Here is a 22,318-nt window from a genome sequence, read left to right as displayed (position 1 = left end):
TCGCCTCAGGTTATGGCCAAATGTAGTCAGATTGGAGGGTTGATTTGTGTAGTAACCAAGGATTCTCATTCCTGCTTCAAAAGTAAGGTTCATCAATTTTATGCAACCATAATAGTATTTATTATGTGGGAGTGGCCTAGTTCCCTCAGATGAAATCAGACTGAAAGTATATCACCTGAATTAAGGAGTTACATGTACCATAATCATTTTGTTGCTCTGGATGTATTTGGGCAATTTAATCAAGCAAAATCCAGATAATTTTATTCAAGCAGGGTTGAATTTGAGCATTCTGAGGGAAAACAGATATTCTTCAATTTTTTACCCATTAATATTTCCTATGGGTGAACTAATAGCCAGGAGTCCAAGGGCATGAATGGTAAGCGAATGAATGTGTGACCTATTTCTTTGAGCATACTGTTGGTTAGTTCTCCCTCCATCGTGTTTTCTCTTTCCTTACTTTCTGGACCCTACCACACCCCATCTTTAGGTGGTGAAGAGAGAGATGTGAATGATGATGATGAACAACATGTCTCACAGTAGCCTGAATTAAGTAAATTATGCCTCCATAGAGTATGAAAGAATTTTCGTTTTTAACTGATTCTCTGTTGCACACAGGGAAATCGAGGGTGGACCTTCGTGATACGTGGAGATGTTGTGCTTTAATCCCGTTCCCCTCATACAATTTCTTAGATTTTTGGTGCTCCAGCTGGATGTCACCCATAAGAGATTCATTTCCAAGAGGTTGTTGGAGTTTCTTGCTTACTTAGTGCTGCTAAGGAGAAAGCAGCTGGTCACTCTCACTTACATGTGTGGGCTGAGCAGCTTAGCCCAAGCCCCTATGGTTGTGATGGAGTAATCTGGGTGGATGGATGGTGGAATATTTTGTTTAACTGTGGCTTTTAATATCAAGGTTGATGCTGGAGATGGGTGCCTTCTTGTCGCAGCATCATCTTAGATGGTGGAGCCGTTTAGTTATGCAAAAGTCCGTCAGTTCCCTCCCTATCCCCCAAAAGTAGGATGGTAGACCATAGGTAGAGGGCAGCTTCAGCCTGCGGTCCAGCAGGTTCACATTCGGATGAGCGTGGGGTTGCAACTATGATAAATCCAAGGCCAATGCATATAACTTGATTTTTGATGAGATGCAGAGCAGAGGTTGAAACTTTGTTTAGCTCCTTTCATCTGAAGAATGTATTTTCTGTACTGTATTATTCTTTCTATGTTCATTTCACCTTAATATGGTCTTTATTTTCGTCCTTCGCTGTTTGTTTCTCGTGGCTTATTGGCATATTAAGACCATACTATGGATCTGCACCCTATCTATAGCATTTCTTCGTTATTAAATCCAAATTCTAAAACTAATCACTTGTTACAGATCACAGTTCAAGGTGGAGGGAGATGAAATTATGAGCCAGAGTTAAACTGACAAGAGAAAAGCACCATATTCTAATAATAACTGCCTGTTGCAGCCCTCAGGATGGAGAGGGGATGGCAATTTTAAGCTAAGTTAATGTAACAAGAATATAGTACCATTTTCTAGTGTTAACTGCATGTTGCAACTTTATATTCAAACCAAGATAAAGTAAAGAGTTATAGAACCATTTTCTTGTGTTAACTCCTTGTTGCAACTCAGTATTCAAGGTGGAGTTATATGGCAATTTTAGGCCAAGTTTAAATGTACAGAGTTTAGAAAGCCGCATATAAATCAGCCAGAATAAGTATAAAATTAAGTATCCAGCATCCTTCAACATTCCAGCCACACATGATCCCTCCCTCTCCTGTCACTTCCATACATCTCTTTATCTTCCTCCCCCCCCCTTTTCCTTCTTTACCTTCTGTCACCCCTCGTACGTCTCTCCGCTTCCCTCCCTTCCTCTTCTTTCTCTCCCTACTACTTTCTATTCTGTTCAACCTCCGTCTTCCTTCTCTACCTTGCGTCACCTCAGATTCGTTTCACTTCTTCCCTCCCTCTCACTCACCTCTCATCATTCCTCCTCCTTCCCTGTACCCTTTCCTCCTTGACTATCTGTCCCCTCTCCCTCCTCTCCACTTCCTTCTCTCATTCTTTTCGTATCCCTCCTTCTTTTGTCTCGTCTCCCCGTCTCCCTCATCTGTATCCCCTCTCTCCCCACCCCTCCCTTCCCTTCCTCCCTCCCTTCTCCCTCGTCCTTCCATTTCTCTTGTATCCTATCTTACTTTCTCACTTCCCTCTCTCATTATCCAATTTTAGTGGAATAAATAATTCCGATTTTGATTCACACGGCTTCCGTCTCTAGTTTCTCCTCCCTTTTTCCTCCTCTCCCCATCCCGCCCCCCTGCACTTGTGTAGCTAGGAATTATAAAATGGGGTGACAAAGGGGTGGCCAGACCCACTTGTGGGGTGACCCAAGGAGAACTCTTGAGAAATCTGGAGGTGTTCCTCCGGAAATTTGGGTGGCCACTAGGGTGACCACTGTGCACTGTGTGCAGGGATATTTCAAGGTTGGCCAGGGCCAACCTGGCCATCCCTTTGTCTACGGCTTTGTCCTGCTGCGAGGTGGAGCTCGAAACTAGTCTGCCGTGGCCCAGAACAGAGAAGGATGGGTGGCCGACCTACTCCCTGGGTGGCATTATGTGTTGTATTTCAGTTCCAGGACTTTGCACTGTCGGACCTGGTTGCGTAGATGGTCAGCGTGGGAGCAAGATGGTATAGGGAATGACAAAAAAAAAAAAAAGTATAATACGGCTTTTGCAATCTTTCATTTGACGACGCGGTACTGCTATGTTCTTTATTGCTATACCGCAATAATAATTAGTCGATATATTGCTCTGTTAGGCCATATTGTGTGCAGGTCAGCGTGGGAGCGTGGTGTATGTGCGATGATGCTGTGTTGCTCTGTGTCCGATATATGATGATATAGTGCACTGTCCAACGATGTTCTGTAGCAATTTTAAATGTTTCTTGTGTTGCACTGTGAAATGGAATGCTATTTTGCAATGTTCAATACCTATTATGCTAAATAAATGACTTGTTGCTCTGCCAGGCTGGATTGTGAGATGGTCAAGTAGGTATGGGAGCAAGACTATCAACAAACAATATGGCGGACAGGTGAGGCGCCAAGAATGTTCTGCCACAGGAAATGAGGTGAGGATTTTTAGCCCAGAGCGGAGGAGAGAATGAGAAGAGAGGAGGAGGAGGTGGAGGAGGGAAGGGTGGAGAGGAAGGGGAGAGGAAAGGGTAGATGGAGGGATCCGGCAGAGGCATGGGGGGTGGAGGAGGAGGCACGAGGAGAAAAGAAGATCGGAGGGAAAGGGGTTGGAGAGAGTTATGGAAGAAATATGGGTGGATGGAGAGGGAGTGAAATATTAAGAAATAGGAAGAGGTTAGGGGTATACGGGAATGCAGAGGGAAAGATAGGGAGGGATATATGAGAGAGAGAGAGAGAGAGAGAGAGAGAACGTAAGAAGTGATGATAACTGCAGTAGGCCAGCTGACCCATGCTAGGCAGTTCCTACAAGAGTGACTGAGCTACAAGAAGAAGACAAGGATAGTAAAGAAGAAGGCTTTCCCCCACCCACCAAACCCTGCAACCGCAACCGGTAGGGAAAAGTCGGAAGATACTGCAGTGTAGGAAAATTGGCGTGGACATTTTATAGGAAAGTGTGAAAGGAAAAAAGAGACTATCATAGCGAAATTTGAAGAGGAAAAAGGATGAATTAGTACTGGTTATTAGGAGACTTTATCATATCCATCCCTTACTTGTCATATGCATATCTAATCCATGCTTGAAACTCCCAGTGGAAGGGGCAGCAACTACCCCGCTAGGCTTGTTGATTCCATTCGTCCGTTACTCTATTTCCCAACCAATTTCTACCTATTTCCTTACTAAAGCGGAATTTGCCTAGTTTGAAACCATTACATTTAGTTCTATCCTGTCCACTTACTTTAAGTACCTTGCTAAAATTCCCCTTATTTATTCCCTGCATCAACTTAAACACCTCAGTTCAGCCTCCCCTTGCACTACACCTTTCAAATGAATGCAAATTTAGTCTTTTAAGTCTGTCTTCATATGAAAGGTTCCACACATCATGTATCATTTTTGTACTTTATGTTGATGTGTATAGGTATATGCATGTCTGGGTAGGTGGGTGGGATGGCAAGGAACGGAAGTTGTGGAATGTCGGGAGATGTGGATGGGGCAGGTGAGGGTGGTGCAGGGTGGGTGTGGGTGTGGGTGGGGTATGGGTGGAAGTGGGTGGAAGCGGGATAGGGGTAGAATTTTGGGTCTGGATAGGTGGTTGAAGTAGAGTGGGTGTGCAGGCGAGTGAGAGAGGGTAAATTTGGGTGGGTGTGGGAGGTAGTGGGGGAAGCAATGTTATGTCTATGGGCCAGGGTGTAGATAGTGGGGCGGTGAGAGTGGGGAGGGTGATATGGAGATGATTGTGGGCTGATAATAATGGGTTGGGGTGGGTAGTGGCATGTTTAGATGTTGCAGTGGGTGAGGATATGTGAGAGTGGATGATGAAGATGATGATGATGGTAATAATCATAGACAGGTATCTTCAGTACAAATAGTAGATAGGTAAGTAGGTCAGTAAAATATCTATCTGTCGATCGATCTATTGCCAGACGCCGTAATCCCGTAAGGGCTGACCACAAACAGATCGCCTCCATATCGCCCTGTCTAACGCCATTTCACTGCCTTGCTCCCGGCTCACACCCCCCTCTCCCATATATCTCTCTCCTCTCCATCCCTCCATCTCATCTTCGGTCTCCCCCTCTCTCCTCCCCCTCACCTCACAAGCATACACTCTTTTCGTTAGTCTCTCTCTCTCCATCCTCTCCACATGGCCAAACCGCTTAAAAATGTATTTCTCATAACGTTTTCTATCACATCCACACCACAACGCACCTTCACTTTCTCATTTGTCAGTCTGTCTCTCCACGTAACTCCACATGCTTTTCTCACATAACTCATTTCCACTGCTCCCACACTTGACATGTGTCTTTCCAACAAGGTCCAAGCTTCACTTCCATTTTAGAGTTGGTATCACAGTACTGTCATGCAGCGATTTTTTTTTAGTTTCATGCTCACTTCCCTGTTCCATAGCACAGCTTTCAAAGAGCCAGCAACCTTTCTTCCCTGTTGTACACTTTCAAGCACTTCACCCACTAAACTTCCATCATTACTCATCACACTACCCAGGTACTTAAACGCACTCACATTTTCAATTTCCTCCATTAATATCTACACAACGTATAACAATTGAAGTGGATAGTCAGAAGAATAGAAGACTGTAGAAAAATTTTGTGATGAATGACAGCCTGAAAAAATAGTGGCCAGTAAAATATGTAAGAGTGGTAGGAAGAAAATTGGTATAGGGCGAAGGGTGTTGGCAGTGTGGGCATGGATGGAGGGGTCATGGCAGTGAAGTGTGTATATATAAATGTGGAATGGGTGCGAGCAAAGAATGAAATATGATTGTTATAGAAAGGGAGCATTCATAGGATGACACGTGTACCAGGTAGGCAATGAAGTATGAGTATGAACGGAGGGCCCATAAAAGTGTGTGTGTGTGTGTGTGTGTGTGTGTGTGCGTGTAAGATGGGAGCATATAAAATGTTGGGTGTAGGAAAGTTTAGGTGACAATAAGTGCAAGGGGGGAGAAGAAGGTTGCTTTGTTGTGGTCGATCAAAATCTGTCAGGGGTTGGGATGCTAGAGGATGGTGATGGGGAGATGAAAAGGGGAGATGGGTTTGAGTCAGGAGGAGGGGGAAAGTTGGGGATGGTGAGAATGAGAAGTGAGGGAGAGACAGATAAAGGAGGGTGATGATGTATGTGGGGTAAATACGCAGGAAGTAATGGGGTGAGGTAGTGAGGAGAGAGATGTAATGTGGGGAGGAAGGTAAGAGAGAGAGAGAGAGAGAGGGAGAGAGAGAGAGAGAGAGAGAGAGAGAGAGAGAGAGAGAGAGAGAGGAGGGGTGGTGGGAGTGAGGGGTGGAGGAACATTGGCTTGAGATGGAAAGAGAATGGGGGTGATGTTGGAAAAAGTAGAGATAAGAGGAGCTGAGGGAAGGTAGGAAGGAAAGATATGTGAAATGGTAGGGGAGGTAAAAGATGAGAGGGGCGAAGGTGGGAGTGAGGGATGGGAGGAACGTTGGGGTGGGGTGGAAGAAGGATGTGGGTGAGGTTGGAAGAGAAGGTAGAAATAAAAGGAGGCGAGAGGAGGTAAGAAGGACAGGAGGTGGAAGGGGAGGTGAAAGATGAGAGGGTGAGGAAAGAGAGGGATGTTGATGGGGGGGGGAGGTTGGAGGAGGTAGATATAAGAGGAGGAGGTGATGGGAAGAAGGGGAGGGAGATGAGAAGGGGAGATGAGGTAGGAGATGCTAATAAGGACAAACTGGTATATTATTTAGCCTCTCGGAACCAATTATTTCACCTCACACTTGGCGTGTAGGAGAATGTGATATACGAAACAGGGTATAGAGGAATTTGCTGTGTGGCAGTGATGAAACACGGAAGTGCCTTTGTATTGCGCTGGGTTACTTTTCGATATCACTGTTATCATCGTTTTTCATCATCATCATCATCGTCGTCGTAGTCTTCATTATTATCATCAGTAGTATTGCCACTACCACCGTCGTCCCCCCATCATCATAATCTTAATTATCATTAGTCATTATCATCATCATTATCATTCATTATAATTTTTCTCTTGATGATGATGATGATGATAAACACAGTACTATACTTCTCGTTAACCTCATGCCATGGGTCATTAAGCACCAGTTCGTAACAGTGGTGAAGCAGTACCCTAATTTTCCATGTAATACGTGTGTGTGTAGATCTCTGACCCACTCCTCCCTCCTAGTGTGTGTGTGTGTGTGTGTGTGTGTGTGTGTGTGTGTGTGTGTGTGTGTAAAGACACACACACACACACACACACACACACACACACACACACACACACACACACACACACAGAGACGAGTCGCCTTGCGGAAGCGACAGACAGTCCTATGTATATCTTCTCTTGCCTGTGATAAGTAAGACGGGATGACATATCAGCCCACTTCCCACAAGAGAGAGAGAGAGAGAGAGGTAGATAGTAAATTTCTCTTCACTGTTTTTACTGATAAGTTATGTGCTAGTTAATTCTCTCGAAGGTCTGGAGCATTTGAGAAACGACAGATGAATTATTATTATTATTATTATTTTATTATTATTATTATTAAATATTAATATTATTATTAATTATTATTATTATTATTATTATTATTGTTATTATTATTATTGTTGTTATTATTATTATTATTATTATTATTATTATTATTATTATTATTATTACTGTTATTGTTTTTATCGTCATCGTCATCATTGTCATTATCATCATCGTCATCATCATCATCGTCATCATCATTATCATCATCATCATCATCATCATCATCATCATCATCATCACCATAACCGCTATTATTATTATTATTATTATTATTATCATCATCCTCATCATCATCATTATTATTATTGTTTTGTTATTACTTTCATCATCAGAGTAGTGTTTTAAAAGGTATGAAATAAGAAAGGAAAAAACTATTGTCTGGATCTCTCTATCATGAGCAGTTGTAGGAAACTGGGCTAGGATGAAAATAATGTTCTTGACCTTTTTGTTCTCAATTTACTGTAACCATACCAAAAATTGATGTCTCTCCATCTTAAATGCTGAGCTGTATCAAGCAGGTGACTCGTGGATATGATACGCGTCACGAAAAGATGTTATGGAAAGGATGGAGAGTCACAATTCTATCTTATTCTGCCACTGAAACATGGGAAATAAGCTGCAGAAGAACTAAAATCACCGCCTTGTGAAGCTGGACTAACTGTAGGCATATGCAGTGTCTACGTCGTCTCTTCCCTGTAATCCATGTCTGTGTCTCCTTGATTGTGTATTCTAATTTTATGTGGGAAAAATATCGAACTTTGGTATCTGTGTGAGATGATAAAGTTCTCAAGAGTGGAATTGTGTGGCCCTACCCATGCCAGTAGAAGGCGACTTATTCATGGAAGTATAATATTCTGCCTCTATTGTTTCCTCCATTGGGCCGTGAGAACAGCATTGTGCCTCCCTCTCTCTTCCCAAAGTCTAAAAAGAAGGCTTCTCTCTCCTGACGCAAAACGAACAACTGCACCCACAAAGGAGTGTGAATAACGGAGTCATTACTCTTAAATGTCACTAATGACGACCAGAGGGGGAGACGGGAACGACACCACTTCCCATCCATTGACGACCACTGCGGACGTCAACTGATAAACAAAAGAGCCGCGAATTACGGCCTCATCAGCCCACGGACCCGGAGAATGGATGATCACTGGCTTTTGACGAGGAACCGAGGAGACATCAGACTTTGTTCGTATCCCAGGCCTACTTCTCAGCTCGGAGAAGACCTGCCATAATGTAATCCTTCACATACGGTGGGAGTGATGTTGGCAGGACGCAGGGAACGCATTCGCATACACTGTGGACGGTACTTGCTGTCTCTAACAGTGTATTCCGTTCTATAGATTAGGTTCCATATTCCAGTGTCGTAGCAAGATTTTTTTTTTTTTTTTCCATGAGACACCAAGTGAATACGATAATGGCAGTTACCATGCTGTACACTGTAAAGCACAGCCTATTTGCATATCAGATTTAGAACAATAATATCGTTAAAATTCGACAAAGTAACGTGAGTCATAACAGTATTAAACTGATAAGGAGACTTAATAATAACAATAATTGGCTAAGATGCCGTAAGGCTGGGAACGTCGATCTGATAGGCCTAAATCATGGTGCAGGAAGTAACGGGGTCATGGTGATAACCCCACAGCATCCTGTCGGGATAGCCACGATCAGCATCACGACTAATATCCTATATTCATAGATATTGCTTCGCATTCGAGATACGTATAAGCACCACTCCCATTTATTTGCAAGATTGGTATTTCAAAGGGGGAATCCATAAAAAGTGCTTATATTTCTGCATACAGCATATACTTGAAGATAAAGCATCAACCATTTTCGAAGACTCGATATGGGTACTCACCTTCATTGGAGACTTGTTAGCCTTAAAAGGATTCCACAAATAGTGTTCTGATCATTAATTATTATGTATTAATTCTGAATAGTGAGAGAGAGAGAGAGAGAGAGAGAGAGAGAGAGAGAGAGAGAGAGAGAGAGAGAGAGAGAACATTAATCGTTTATAGATAATGCTTCTATCACAGTGTGAAGAATTTATTCAAAGAAGTATAGAGCATCAACCATTTTTGGACACTCAAATCGCGTTTAAGATAGTCCTCACCTTTCTGTGTTAAAAGCTTGTTATCCCAGAGACACACAAACAGTGTTCAAATAATTACTAGCGAGTGAGCGATGTTTACTTTCATTAAAGTTTGGAAATGAGCGGCCTGGCCCAACCCGTCCGGCCCGACCCGACCGTCATGCTAAGCCGACGCTAATAACTTTACTCTTATGTGAAACAAGAGTTGAAATTCTTTCTGCATGTGATACATTCATTCAGTAAAATATTCTATTGGCTAAAAACTCACCCATAAAGGCGTAGGAACCCCGTGAAATTTCGAGCTTTCTAATGGAGTGTTGGGCTCTAATCGGTGAACGCCTCAGTTACGAAATCAAATTTAAAAAGACTCGTAACACTGTGTTTTTTGGCACTGACTCTAGTATATCAGAGGGAAATTGTTATAACATGGAGCTCGTTCGCTCGGCACACGCTCACAAAGCGCATTTTACTGATTACGTATCCATTTTGAATAAAGGGAGGGAATTATGCTGTAGCCTAGGAGGGATAGCGGAAGTGGGGAGGGTGCCAGGGCACAAGTCTGCGGAGGAGGATGGGCAGAATTTGGGGGTGGGGATTAGGAGTCATTGTTAGAGAGAATGAGGAGCTAAATATTAGGGGAATGAGGGGTTAAGTGTTAGAGGATGAGGAGCCAAGTGTTAGGGGGATGAGGGGCTAAATGTCAGATGGATTAGGGGCCAAGTGATAGGGGGGAGTATCGGGCTAAATATCAGGGAGGAAAGGAGGATAAGAGGCCAAGTCACAGGGGTGTGGCGTAGGAGGGAATACGTATCAAGGGGTATGAGGTAAGATCTGTCGGGGGTGGGTGGGCTTGGACGGGGTTGTTGCTGTGGCCCCAGGCTAATTTGGACGTAAACCCAATGGACTGCAGGCTGAAACTGTCAGTATTCTGCAGCACATCATGCTCATTTGGGAGGTCAGGGAGGGAGGGACGTTTGCATAAATGCTCATCTCCAGCGCCCTGTCGTATTAGTTCCACCCCGTGAAGGCATCCCTCTCCAGCACTGGAAGAGGGGGGGGAGGGCGGTTGGAGGAAGGAAAGAAGGGGAATAAAGACTCAAGTGTAGCTGGACCGGAAATGTGGACTCCTTCCTCCACCTCCCCCTCCCCCGCACGGGATCATCTGGTCATTAGCTGGATGACAGAGAGAGAGAGAGAGAGAGAGAGAGAGAGAGAGAGAGAACGTACGATTGCTCGTACTGTATATGGTAGTACTGTACATAAGACACATGTTTAGTTGAAGGTTTTCCTGTCATATAAAATGCTACAAGGGACGCAGATCAATCACTTACCCTTATTGTTCGGCACTACAGTAGCTTAGCCTCTGGCCTTTACGCTGCGAAGGGAGTAAAAGTAAATAATTAGATTAAAACTAATATTATTTGACAGTGCTGTTGTTCATTACTGTTATTTTTTTTTCTCGGAAGGAACAATCTTGCGGGCTTCTGGCCTTTGCTTCCTTCTTCCTTACATTAAAAAAAAAAAAAAAAAAAAAAAAACTGTTTATTCACTACCTTGGTTCATCCTTTTGCAGCCTGTTCCCCGTAGCTCAGTGGCAGTTTTACACTTCTGCGACAGTGTACAGCCTTTCCATAGCACTTCCTCTTGAATAGCGTAATTCAAGATGGAGTTATGGCAGTTTTACTCCTAGTTAAAGTAAGAGAGTATAAAGTTTAAACGTTGCAAGTGTAGGCATTATCTACACGCATTATATTGTTGCCACCTTCCTCACCGCTATACCATCACATATACCAGGAACAGACGGAGGCGACACTGCAAATTAGCTTCCTGGTTTTGTCAACTAAATTGCAGTCTTAATTATACCGCTATTTAAAAGTATAGTGAAATATGAAATTAACTCTTTGCTGTTGTAGTGGTTGCATAATTTTCTTCAGTCTATATGCTGCATATATGCTTGTTTTAGTAAATTTAACATATTTAATAAATTTCTCGAAAAGGGTACATGGAGGTAATTTGTGTGCGGCCATGCCTTCCGGGATTAAGGAGTCTGGTTATGGATAGATATATTCTGGGGACATATGCTTGTATTATTGTTAAAGAAATTAAAAAGAGGTTGTCATATGGTTGAATGTAACTGAATATTAATGGGAAAATGTAACTTTTATTGACTAGTATCTCTCAATTTGCAAGGACTATTAAAATTGTGTAAAATATCTGAAATGAAGGTGATAGATCGTCTGCTCTGAGATTTCTTTCTTTTTCAGCTGATATCCCGTAGCTCAGTGGCAGAATAAGGCAATACTTGGGCTCTGCATCCTTGCCCTAACACTTCTCCGTGCCTAGCATTATAATTCAGTGTTATTCTCTTATCACAGCTCAGTCTTCATGATGGAACGATGGCAATTTTAGACAAAATTCACTGCTACCACATGTCTCCTCCATGCTGAATAGAATCGCCTTGCAGTAGCAAGGACGTAAGTGGATGCTGGGACAATAAAGGCGACTAGACACCCTTCACTACAGATATCACTAGATATGTGTCTTTATTTTATGATGTACAAATGTATTAAATCTTCATTTTTAACCCTTTCGCTACAGTGGTCTTCTAGAAATTATTCTTGTTGTCTCAGAATTTTTAAGTCCATGTTATAGAGACATTTATTGTCATTAAAGTGTTTTGGTACATCTTATCCGGCACTCTTTGCATTCTTTATACAGTAAGGAATGAAGGACATGATCACCACCATCAATCGTTACCTAAATTCCTCTTTCTCTTCAATATTTCCCATTCCATACATCATCCAGTTTTGCAGACCGTCGTCGATTTCCTCAGCAGCATCACGAAGGTCTCACGCTGAGGAAGAATTTGTGAACACGTGTCAGTGTCATTTTATAACATGAAAGTAAAAATTCAAGTATATATTGCATTTAAGTGCCTACTTTAAATTATTTACTTTAGATCGTCTTGGAAGTACAGTCGCGGTGTGGAAGCTGCAATCCTCTGCAACACGATACTGGATTGTCTGTTTATCATCTTGTCTTCCATCATGCACGACTAAATTGTTAGGGGAAAAAATCATCAGTACATCCTTTAAACACATAATCAGTGAGCATAAAACTTTACCGAGGTAGCCATAATTACACAGGAGAAATAAAGCTATGAAGAGATGAAAGATGACAGTGAGGTGGGGGATGTGATTTAGGAGTAGTAGACGTGAACTTGGTGGGTTGCAAACTTTAGATTCCCTTTCCCCACAGCTGACCATTCTTGTAGGGGGGATAGTTGAGGTACGTTTGTATGATGAGGTAGCTCCATCGCCCAGTTATGTAAGTGCCACCAAGCGAAGGCGTATATAAACGGGAAACTCCACCGCTCAGTTATATCAGTGCCACCAAATGAAGGCGACCCTCTCCACGGCTTAAAAATGGTCAATGAGCGTAAAACTGTACTGAGAGAGCCATAATCAGGCGACAAAATAAGGGTATGAAAAAATGAACGGTGATTATGGGGGAGGGGGGAGAACGCAAGGAATGCGATGCGGATGCTGGACCAAGGAAGTCGCCTTTCACAAAGCAGAATGAGACTTGTCCACGGCCCCTGAGAAACCCTAATTTCCATAATAATATCTGATGCCGTGACAACCGAGGGCTTACTCGTATATTAGGATGTATCTATAAGAGATCTTAATATGTTAGAGCGCATTGTCCTGAAAAAAAGTCAGTATCAAAAGTTAATCAGGCAGGAACCCCAGAGTTTAGGTCTGGACTGTGCGATGATGAGCCGGCAGGCAGAGAGTAGCATTCAACGCACCCTTCCAGTCCCACACAGCAATTAATTACCACTCAGACATTGTTTTATCAGGTCATATTATTTACCACTCTAGTTTGGTAATGAAACATTTGACAGCTGTATCAATGAAGATAAAAGTGTTGATAAGCTATCATATACAGAGCATCCTAGGCCCAGGGAAAGAAGGAAACGGACTGAAAAAGAATGCAGAAAGAAAGAGCGCGCGCGCGCACACACACACGCACGCACACACGCACGCACGCACGCACACACACACACACACACACACACACACACACACACACACACACACACACACACACACACACACACACACACACACACACACACACACACACACACAAGTATGATTTTGAACGAATCCTCTCGAAAATTATGTTAATATTTGGAATAATGTGTCAGAAATCTATACTATTAGTTGTTTATTATGTCCCTTGAGGAGGGGACAGGCTGTGGCACAAAAGAAGAAAGCATATAGTGAGTGAATGAGAAACAGAAGTGAGAGTTGCATGTAGAGAGGAAATGAGAGGTGAAAAAATTTAGTAAGAGAGAGCAAGAAGAGAGTGGATGAGGACTTTCCGAGGAATTTGAGTGTAAAGTGGAGGGAATGTAAGAAAATGTTCTGGAAAGAGGTAAAGAGAGTTAGACGGGATGATAAAGAAGTAAGTTGGGGAGTGAAAGATAAGAATGGTATATTGCTAGTGGAGAAGGGGGAAAAAGTGAGCAGATGGAGAGAACACTTCAGGGAATTGTTGAACATAGAGAATGAAAGTAATATGAGTATAAGTGGCTGGGGAATGGCTGGGAGGAGGAGGGAGATGAGAAGAGAGGAAGAAATCAGTAGGATGGAAGTAGTGGAAGCAATGAAGAAAGTCAAAATGGGGAAAGCCCCAGGAATTGATGGAGTGTATGGTGCAATGCTGAAGCATGGGGTAGAGATAGGAGTAGAATGGATATGGAAGATGTGCAGATTGGTCTGGGAGGAAGGTAAAGTCCCGGAGGATTGGAAGTAAGGTATAATTATTCCCCTGTACAAAGGAAAAGGGGAAAATGAAGCGTGCAGTAATCATAGGGGCATTTGTCATCTTAGTGTAATAGGAAAAGTATTTGGTAGGGTACTTATTTAGAGTTAGGGAAATAACAGAGGATTTAGTTGGGGAAGAAAAGGGAGGTTTTAGAAAGGAAAGAGGTTGTGTAGATCTGATATTTATTAATAGGTCTTTAGTGGAAAAGTTTCTAGAGAAGGGAAAGAAGTTGTATGTGTCCTTCGTGGATTTGGAGAAAGCATATGACAGGGTGGATAGACAGGGAATGTGGAAAGTATTAAAAATATGTGGAGTAAATGGGAAGTTGTTGAATGCCGTGAAGAGTATATAATATGAAGGTGCTAAGGCTGCAGTGCATGTGCATAGTGAACTGAGTGAGTTTTTCTGTCTGAATTTTGGATTGAAATAGGGATGTGTTATGTTCCCATGGTTGTTCAGTCTGTACATGGATGGGGTAATAAAAGAGATAAAAGGTAGGGCAGTGGATGTTGGAGCCACACTAATGAGAGAGGGCAGTGTGTGATAACTCCCTGTACTGTTGTTTACAGATGATACTGTATTAAGTGAATACGAAGGGGGACTGCAAGGCTTGGTGAATGAATTTGAGAGAGTTTGTAAGAAGAGGAATCTAAAGGGGAATGTAGGGAAGAGTAAAGTTATGATCTTCGAGAGAAATGAAGTCACTGGATGTTCAGTGAGACTGGATGAGGAGGTTATGGAAAATGTGAGTGCGTTCAAGCACTTGGGTAGTGTGATGAGTAAGGATGAAAGTTTAGATGGTGAAGTGCTTGAAATGGTACAACAGGGAAGAAAGGTTGCTGGTTCTTTGAAAGCAGTGATTAGGGAACAGGGAAGTGAGCATGGAAGTAAAAAATCACTACATGGCAGTATTGTGATACCTACTCTAACGTATGGAAATGAAGCTTGGGCCTTGTTGGAAGGACACAAGTCAAGAGTGACAGCGGTGGAAATGAGTTATTTGAGAGGAACATGGAGAGAGAGGGGGAGGCTGAGGATGAGATGGAGGGATGGAGTGGAGAGGAATATGAGAGAGGGATGTGTGGCCTGGGAGAGAGGCAGTGAAGTGGCATTAGACAGCGTGACATGGAGGCGATTTGTTTGTGGCCATCCCTTACGGGATTGAGGCTTCAGGCAATAGATAGATAGAGGAGGGAAAAGAAAGGTTTCCAGGCAGGGGGCCCCCCCAAAAAAAAAAGAAAAGAAAAGAAAAAGATACGCCACCTTCATGTCGACAGCCATACAGTATATATAATGCAAGAGATATTGATATAATGAAGAGATGGTGGAATGGACGGGAAATCTTTGACTTATTGTACCTCCGCTTCACAGTGAAGATAATGGGGGGAGGCGGTGGCTCAATCGGTAGAGAGGTGGCTTGAAGTCCTAACGGACCCGGGTTCAAATCCCGCTGGGGCAGGGAGCAGTTTAAGGATTTGAATTTCATAAAAATCAGACTTTACTGATCTACTAGAAGACCCACCGACATGTAAAAATACCAATACACCAGTCCTGTATGAGACAGCCCTAGCATGTATTCAGTATGGACGGTGGGTGTTAGCGTCGAACTGGTGACATGTAGAGGTGTGCGGTACGTAGGAGGGCTACTGGGCCTTGAAAGCAGACTGTGAAGCCTATGCCCAGAGTTGGACACATAAATATATATACATATATATATATATATATATATATATATATATATATATATATATATATATATATATATAATTGTCATGGGAGGAAGCTAGACAGGGCACTTTTAATAATTTTTTTTTATCTAAAACCCTACTCGTTAGCTGTTTGAGATTATAAGATTTGAAATTATAGGGTTTTCTGTTGCTTGTATGGGGGCAGGTGAGGGGTCAGTCATCCATTCACTCGTTATAGTGCTGCCTCTCTCTCTCTCTCTCTCTTTCTCTCTCTCTCTCTCTCTCTCTCTCTCTCATTTTCTTTGGAAAGGAGATTTATACAGGCTTCTGGCTTTTTTTTTTTTCTCCATAAAAAGGAAATAAGCTTTTGCTTAGTATCAATTTTGCCCTGGAACAGGACCCACATTAGTCTGTTTGCGTCCAATTCCCACACAAAGCTTCACCAAGTCCCATATTTTCCTAGAATGATAATCATGATGATGATGACGACGAATCTTTATCTAGAACACGACCCATAATAGTCGTTTTCCATTCAGTTCCCCAGCGAGGCAATTTCCGAGTCTCAGCCTTCCCCTAAAATACGGCTGATAGTAGTGGGTTCACATGGAATGAAGCTGCAGAGCGTGGATACTGGGTAGGCCTAGGGATGAAATGAGCCGACGAGAAGAGCATCAACAAAGGCTCCAGATAGGGTGACCAGACCCTGAGACGGGACCAACAAAGAGTGAGATGGACTCCTAGGCATTGGCGTCCACCGGAAACCCAGTGACGTCACGTCACAAGAAGGCCTTCTTTTTTATGTTTTACTTTATATACTGCGTATAAGGAGCGTATATCCAAGGTTAGGATTCATACATTTTTTATTTGTTTTACCTAGTGCTTAACGATATAGGATTCATTTATTCTGATTTTTTTCTTATCTGCCTTCGAAGGACACAGTAAATAAAACCAAGATTAAGATTCATAAATTACTTTTTGAGTCTGCTTTACAAGCGAAAGATCGGAACACGGATAATTAGTTTTTTTTTTTTTTTTCAGTATTTTCATCTCACAAATTTCGTAAAACCAAAACGTTCTTCTTGGATCTGTCTTCCGTGAATGTTATTGAGGACTATAACCGAGGGACTTGACCCCTTCTGTCCAGTGACATAGTGTGAGTATATTTTGCTATTTGCTGACGATTTTAGTCAGCTCTGAAGATATCTCTTGCAGTGAAACATTAAATGAAGGCTATAACCATCCTCCAGGAGGACAAGTATCTTCAGAGCTAAATAAAATCGCCTGAGGATAGCAAAAACGAAGTGGACGAGGGAGGGGGGGATGGGAAAGATGGAGAGGGAGGTGGTGAAGGGAGGGAGGGCGAGAGGGAGGGATGAGAAAAATGGAGAGGGAGATGGTGAAGGGAGGGAGGAATATGTATGTGAGAGATGAAGAGGGAAATGGTGGAGGAGGGAGGGAGATATTAAAATACAGACAAGATACGTAAAATCCATCCTAGACAATTTACCTACCAACAAAGCTCCAGGCCCAGATGGAATTCCGCCAATTGTTTTGAAAAAGTGTTCCCCTGAACTTGCCTCTGTCCTAGCTAAATTATTCAGACTATGCATACGTACTTCTTTATTCCCAAATTCATGGAAAGAAGCCAATATCCACCCAGTTCCGAAGAAAGGAAGTTCGTCTGACCCCTACAATTACACCCCAATAGCTGTCACATCTTCTCTTGGTAAGGTATTTGAAACTTTAATTAATAAGCATATTGTTAAACATCTTGAATCCAACAACTTAATTAGTGATAGACAATACGGTTTTCGCCACGAAAGATCCACCATTGACATACTCAATCTCTTAACTCATACCATCCATCAATCAATTGATCTTTTTGGAGAAACTCATGCAGTAGCTCTTGATATCTCTAAAGCTTTCGACAGAGTATGGCACCGTTCCCTGCTGTCCAAACTCCCTTGCTATGGACTAACGTCTTTTGTTCCTTTGATTTCTTCTTATCTTAGTGACAGGAAAATAAGAGTAAAAGTAGATGATGTATATTCGAATTTCCACTCAATTAACGCCGGCGTGCCGCAGGGATCAGTTCTGGCGCCAACCTTATTTCTGGTTCATATTAATGATCTCTTATCTGTCACTCACAATCCCATTCACTCATATGCACATGACTCAACACTACATAGTTCATTCACACTCAGACACTCATTTACAAAGTCTAATATCTCTACCTCTCAACTCAGTACAGCCATCTCCATAAATCAAGATCTATCTACAATCAGTGAATGGGGACAAAACAACCTTGTCTCTTTTAATGCTAGTAAAACTAAATATATATAGTTTACTAATTGACAGATATTGCCAGATTCGTACATTACCTTCAGTGCTACTAATATTCCCATCTCCAAAAGTATTGAAATTCTTGGTGTCTCACTTAACAGTGCCCTCAGCTGGACCTCTCATGTCAGATCACTTGCTAAAACCGCCTCAAAGAAACTTAGATTATTGTACGGAGTCCGTAACTTCTTCGCTGATGAGCAGTTAGCTATAATTTATAAGAGTCATGTGCGCTCTCAGCTTGAATATTGCTCACCCTTGTGGAATGGTTGTAGAGAGGTTGCATTAAGACAACTAGACAAAATTCAGAATAAAACTGTTAGAGTCATTAACAACCCTGTCATTACATATAAACTACCTCCCCTGCAAGTAAGAAGGAATGTTGCCTCCCTTGCATTATTTTACAGATATTTTTTTGGCAAATGCTCAGACGAAGTTGCATCCATGGTGCCACCTCTCCATGCCTTCCCACGTGCTACACGGGCATCTGGTAACGCTCATGACTGGAATGTCACTCAACCATATTGCAGAACTTCTGCATATCAGAATTTTCATTCCCCGAACTGCATCTCTCTGGAACTCGCTTCCCCAGAGTTGTTTTCCTCCAAATTTCAACCCACAACTGTTCAAGTCTAACTGTTACAGATATTTTATGAACAGAGGACACCAGTAATCTGGTGTATGGATTATTTTTTTTTACCCATTTGTTTTTCCTTCCTCCGTTCTGTTATTTATTAAACAAAAAAAAAAAAAAGATAATTATGTGAAGGAGATTTGTGGAGGGGCAGATGGTGAAGGAGGAGGTGGAGGGAGAGGAAAGGCATGAGATGACGAGAGAGGTGCAAGGGAAGGTGTAGGAGGAAAAAAATGGAGAAAGAGGAAGTAATGATATGAAAGAAGCGTTAGAGATGTCAAATGAAAGGTTTTGGAGAGAGAGAGAGAGAGAGAGAGAGAGAGAGAGAGAGAGAGAGAGAGAGAGAGAGAGTCGAAAGATCCTATGTGTAAGTGGGGGAGACAAAGATATGTGAGAACGCAAGACAGACACTGAAAAACCAAAGCTATACATTGGTAGATATTTAGACCTATGAAGGGAGCAACATTTACAAAAACACGGTCAATAAAAACAGAACACAAAAATCGGTTACAAAAGCCCGTGGTCCGGCCATACTACTACTATTACTACTACTACTACTACTACTACTACTACCACTAATAATAATAATAATAATAATAATAATAATAATAATAATAATAAAAAGTCTGCAAACCATACAGGAGAAAATAAAAGCAAAAATTTGACCAGTGAAAAAATGTAGGACAAAGACAATCTATTCAAAACCAAGACGAGAGGGCATACAGATTAAAAGAAGAGGGAGAAGAGAAGGAGGAGGAGGAGAGGGAGAGAGGAGGGGCCATAGAGGGTTAAGGGTGGGAGGATAAAGAGGTCAGGGAGGACGATGGAGGGAAGGAGGGAAGGTGGGAGTCTCTACACTGTGGGTGGGAGGGAGGGAAAGAAAGGGAGGGATAAGGGGTGAGTGGGCGGTGGTAGGGAGATGTGGGAGGAAAGTGAAAGGATGGGGGGAAAGGGACAGAGGGAGAGAGAAGGAAAGAGAGGGAGGGAGGGAAGGAGGGAGGGGACAATGGCGAAAAGACGGTGGAGAGAGAGAGAGAGAGAGAGAGAGAGAGAGAGAGAGAGAGAGAGAGAGAGAGAAAGAGAGAGAGCAGAGTGATGACCAGTGGGACCAGTGAAAAGGTAAAGCGGAAAGGGTGGAAGAAGGGGGATGAAAATAGAGGGAAAAGAGATGGAGGAAAGAAGAAATGGAGAGATAGAAGGAAGAAGATGGAAAAAAAGAAGGAAGTGGAGGAAAAGACGTGGGTGGAGAGAAAGACAGGGGTAGAGAGAAAGAAGGAGGTGGAGAGAATGAAGGGGATGGGGAAAATGTAGTTTCGTGGAAAGAAGTTTGTGTGGGGAAGAGAGGGAGGAAAAGAAGTGAGTGGAGAGGAGTAGAGGGATGGGAGAGGGAAGATGGAATTAAAGAAGATGGTGGAGAGGATAGAAAAACAGGAAAGTTGAGGGAGATAATGAAGAAAAGTAAGGAAAAGAAATAGAGGAGATGAGAAAAAGTGTGAGGAAGGAGACTAGTGTGAGCTGATTGTGAGAAGAAGGAAAGAAATGAGAGAGGTGAGATTGGAAGAGGTTGTAGATGAAGGAGGAAAGTTGAGAGAAGGGGGTGAAAAAGTTGGAGAATGACATGAGTGAGTGTGTTGGTGGACGGGACGTGAGAGGTAGATATGGATGTTTTTTGGTGGAGCAAGGGGGAGAAGGATATACAGTGTATATATATATATATATATATATATATATATATATATATATATATATATATATATATATATTAGATAGATAGATAGACGAACATAAAAATGGACTGATAGGTGGGTAGGTCGGTGGACTGATAAGTAGACGGACAGATAGACAGTAATAGGGAGGTCAAGAGGAAAGAGGGTTAGTGGAGAAGGAAATGGGGGGTGGAGGAAAGAAGAAGGAATGGGAGTGAATGGAAATGGGACTTGGATGGGTGCAGGGAAATTGGCTTCTTGGTAGGGATAGGTGAGAGTTTGGGATGAAGAGGCTTGGTGATACGGTTCAGGGAAAAAGTAAGAGGAACAGAAGGTAGAATAGGGCTGTGGGATATAGGTGAAGGGAGAGACAAAGAAACGAGGATATTGTGGAAAGGATGGGATCACCAGAGTTCCATAAAAAAATCACCAATAAAAACGTGCGAGTAGAAAAAAAGAGTCTCCATTTTCTTTTCTTATCTGTGTTCCTTGCTGACAAAAAGTCTGCTTTGTTTGACGAAGAAATAAAATAAAACTGTTCCTTTCCAATATTCCCGTAAGGTGAAAAGTCGGCACAATGAGAGAGACTGCAGTATGAATACATAAATAAGTGAATAAATAAGTAAATAATTTTTTTTTTTTTTTCGTTTATGCAAAGAAGAAAGAACCAAAAGGGAATGGCCCACAAAATGTTCTTTCCAAGAAATACAGACGAAAAGAAAGCCAGATTTAAGATCCATTTATACTGAGATGTCTGGAAACATTGCGTTTAAGATAGTGGGGGTCATAGGGAGAGGGAAATGCAGACTGAGGAAGACAGTTCCTGATTGACCTGTTGCTGAGGAAGACAGTTCCAGATTGACCTGTTGCGTACATGAATGACTGAGAGTATTGGTTAACGCTTGCATTAGAGAACAGAGCAGAAAAGAGAGATGGGGTGAGAGTGCATTGAGAGACAGGTGCTACGCATATGCCGTAATGGAGGAGGGCTGCATGAGGATAGTCCAAAACAGAAGTGGCCGTTGACGTTGCGATAGTAAGAAGATAAAGATACAATGGTGTGGCGAGGAAAGAGAGAGAGAGAGAGAGAGAGAGAGAGAGAGAGAGAGAGAGAGGATTACTTATTGATTTTTTAACTTGGATTAGATTCAGCCTTCCTTCCTTCAATGAGTATATCATTTCTGCTAACTCCCGACGATTTTATTCAGGTTAGGAGAGATTTCTTTGTTCTAGGGGTGTGTGATGGCTTCATAGCCTTCATTAATCCTTTCACTGGGATTGCATCATTATGATTATTATTGTTGATATCTCCAGACGATTTTCCAAAGCTTTTGGACGGAATGCAACTGGAGGGATTAGTAGAGCCTTCATTGACCCCTTGTCTAGCCATTTCATCATTACTGTTTTCGTGTACTAAGATGTCGAATGGACATTCTGTAGCAAGTCTTGTGTGGTACAGTTGTTCCTTAATATATATATTTTTTTCTCGTGAACTTTGCCTTGTCTTGCCTGAGCATATCATATTTTCTACATTATTCCGTCGTCGGAAATGTAGAATGTTCTTTGTACTGTATAATAAAAAGTCGTAAAATTTATTTTCAGCACCGTTGCGTGGGACACAACATATACAACCTACTGTAGGTACAATACACATACATTTCGAATATAATTATATTACAGGAAGAGTTTTTATGCTAGACATCTGAGACAGGGTTTTAAAAGGTCAGACATTGTACAAGAGAGAAAGAGAAAGACAGATAGATAGATAAAAAGATGAGAGAGAGAGAGAGAGAGAGAGAGAGAGAGAGAGAGAGAGAGA

General features: G+C 42.2%; 2 protein-coding genes across 2 annotated transcripts in view; both read left to right on the top strand.

Annotated features, from left to right (window-relative positions):
• The window catches only part of Pbgs (Porphobilinogen synthase), a 106,649-nt gene extending 105,081 nt beyond the window's left edge, over positions 1-1,568 (top strand). The window contains exon 9 of the mRNA XM_080276700.1: positions 1,373-1,568. The gene's annotated coding sequence lies outside the window, so the exon portion shown is untranslated. The remainder of the gene's footprint in view (positions 1-1,372) is intronic.
• The window catches only part of LOC145405277 (uncharacterized), a 46,087-nt gene that overhangs the window by 15,961 nt on the left and 7,808 nt on the right, over positions 1-22,318 (top strand). Inside the window, exon 2 of the mRNA XM_080276692.1 lies at positions 3,021-3,121. Within this exon, the coding sequence (XP_080132818.1) occupies positions 3,021-3,121 (101 nt within the window). The remainder of the gene's footprint in view (positions 1-3,020; positions 3,122-22,318) is intronic.

This window comes from Coenobita brevimanus, chromosome 66, assembly GCF_032717465.1.
Source record: "Coenobita brevimanus isolate Jiangsu-jjx chromosome 66, ASM3271746v2, whole genome shotgun sequence".
Lineage (NCBI taxonomy): Eukaryota > Metazoa > Arthropoda > Malacostraca > Decapoda > Coenobitidae > Coenobita > Coenobita brevimanus.
The sequence above is the reverse complement of the archived record's forward strand: the minus strand, read 5'-3'. Positions and strand labels throughout refer to the sequence as shown.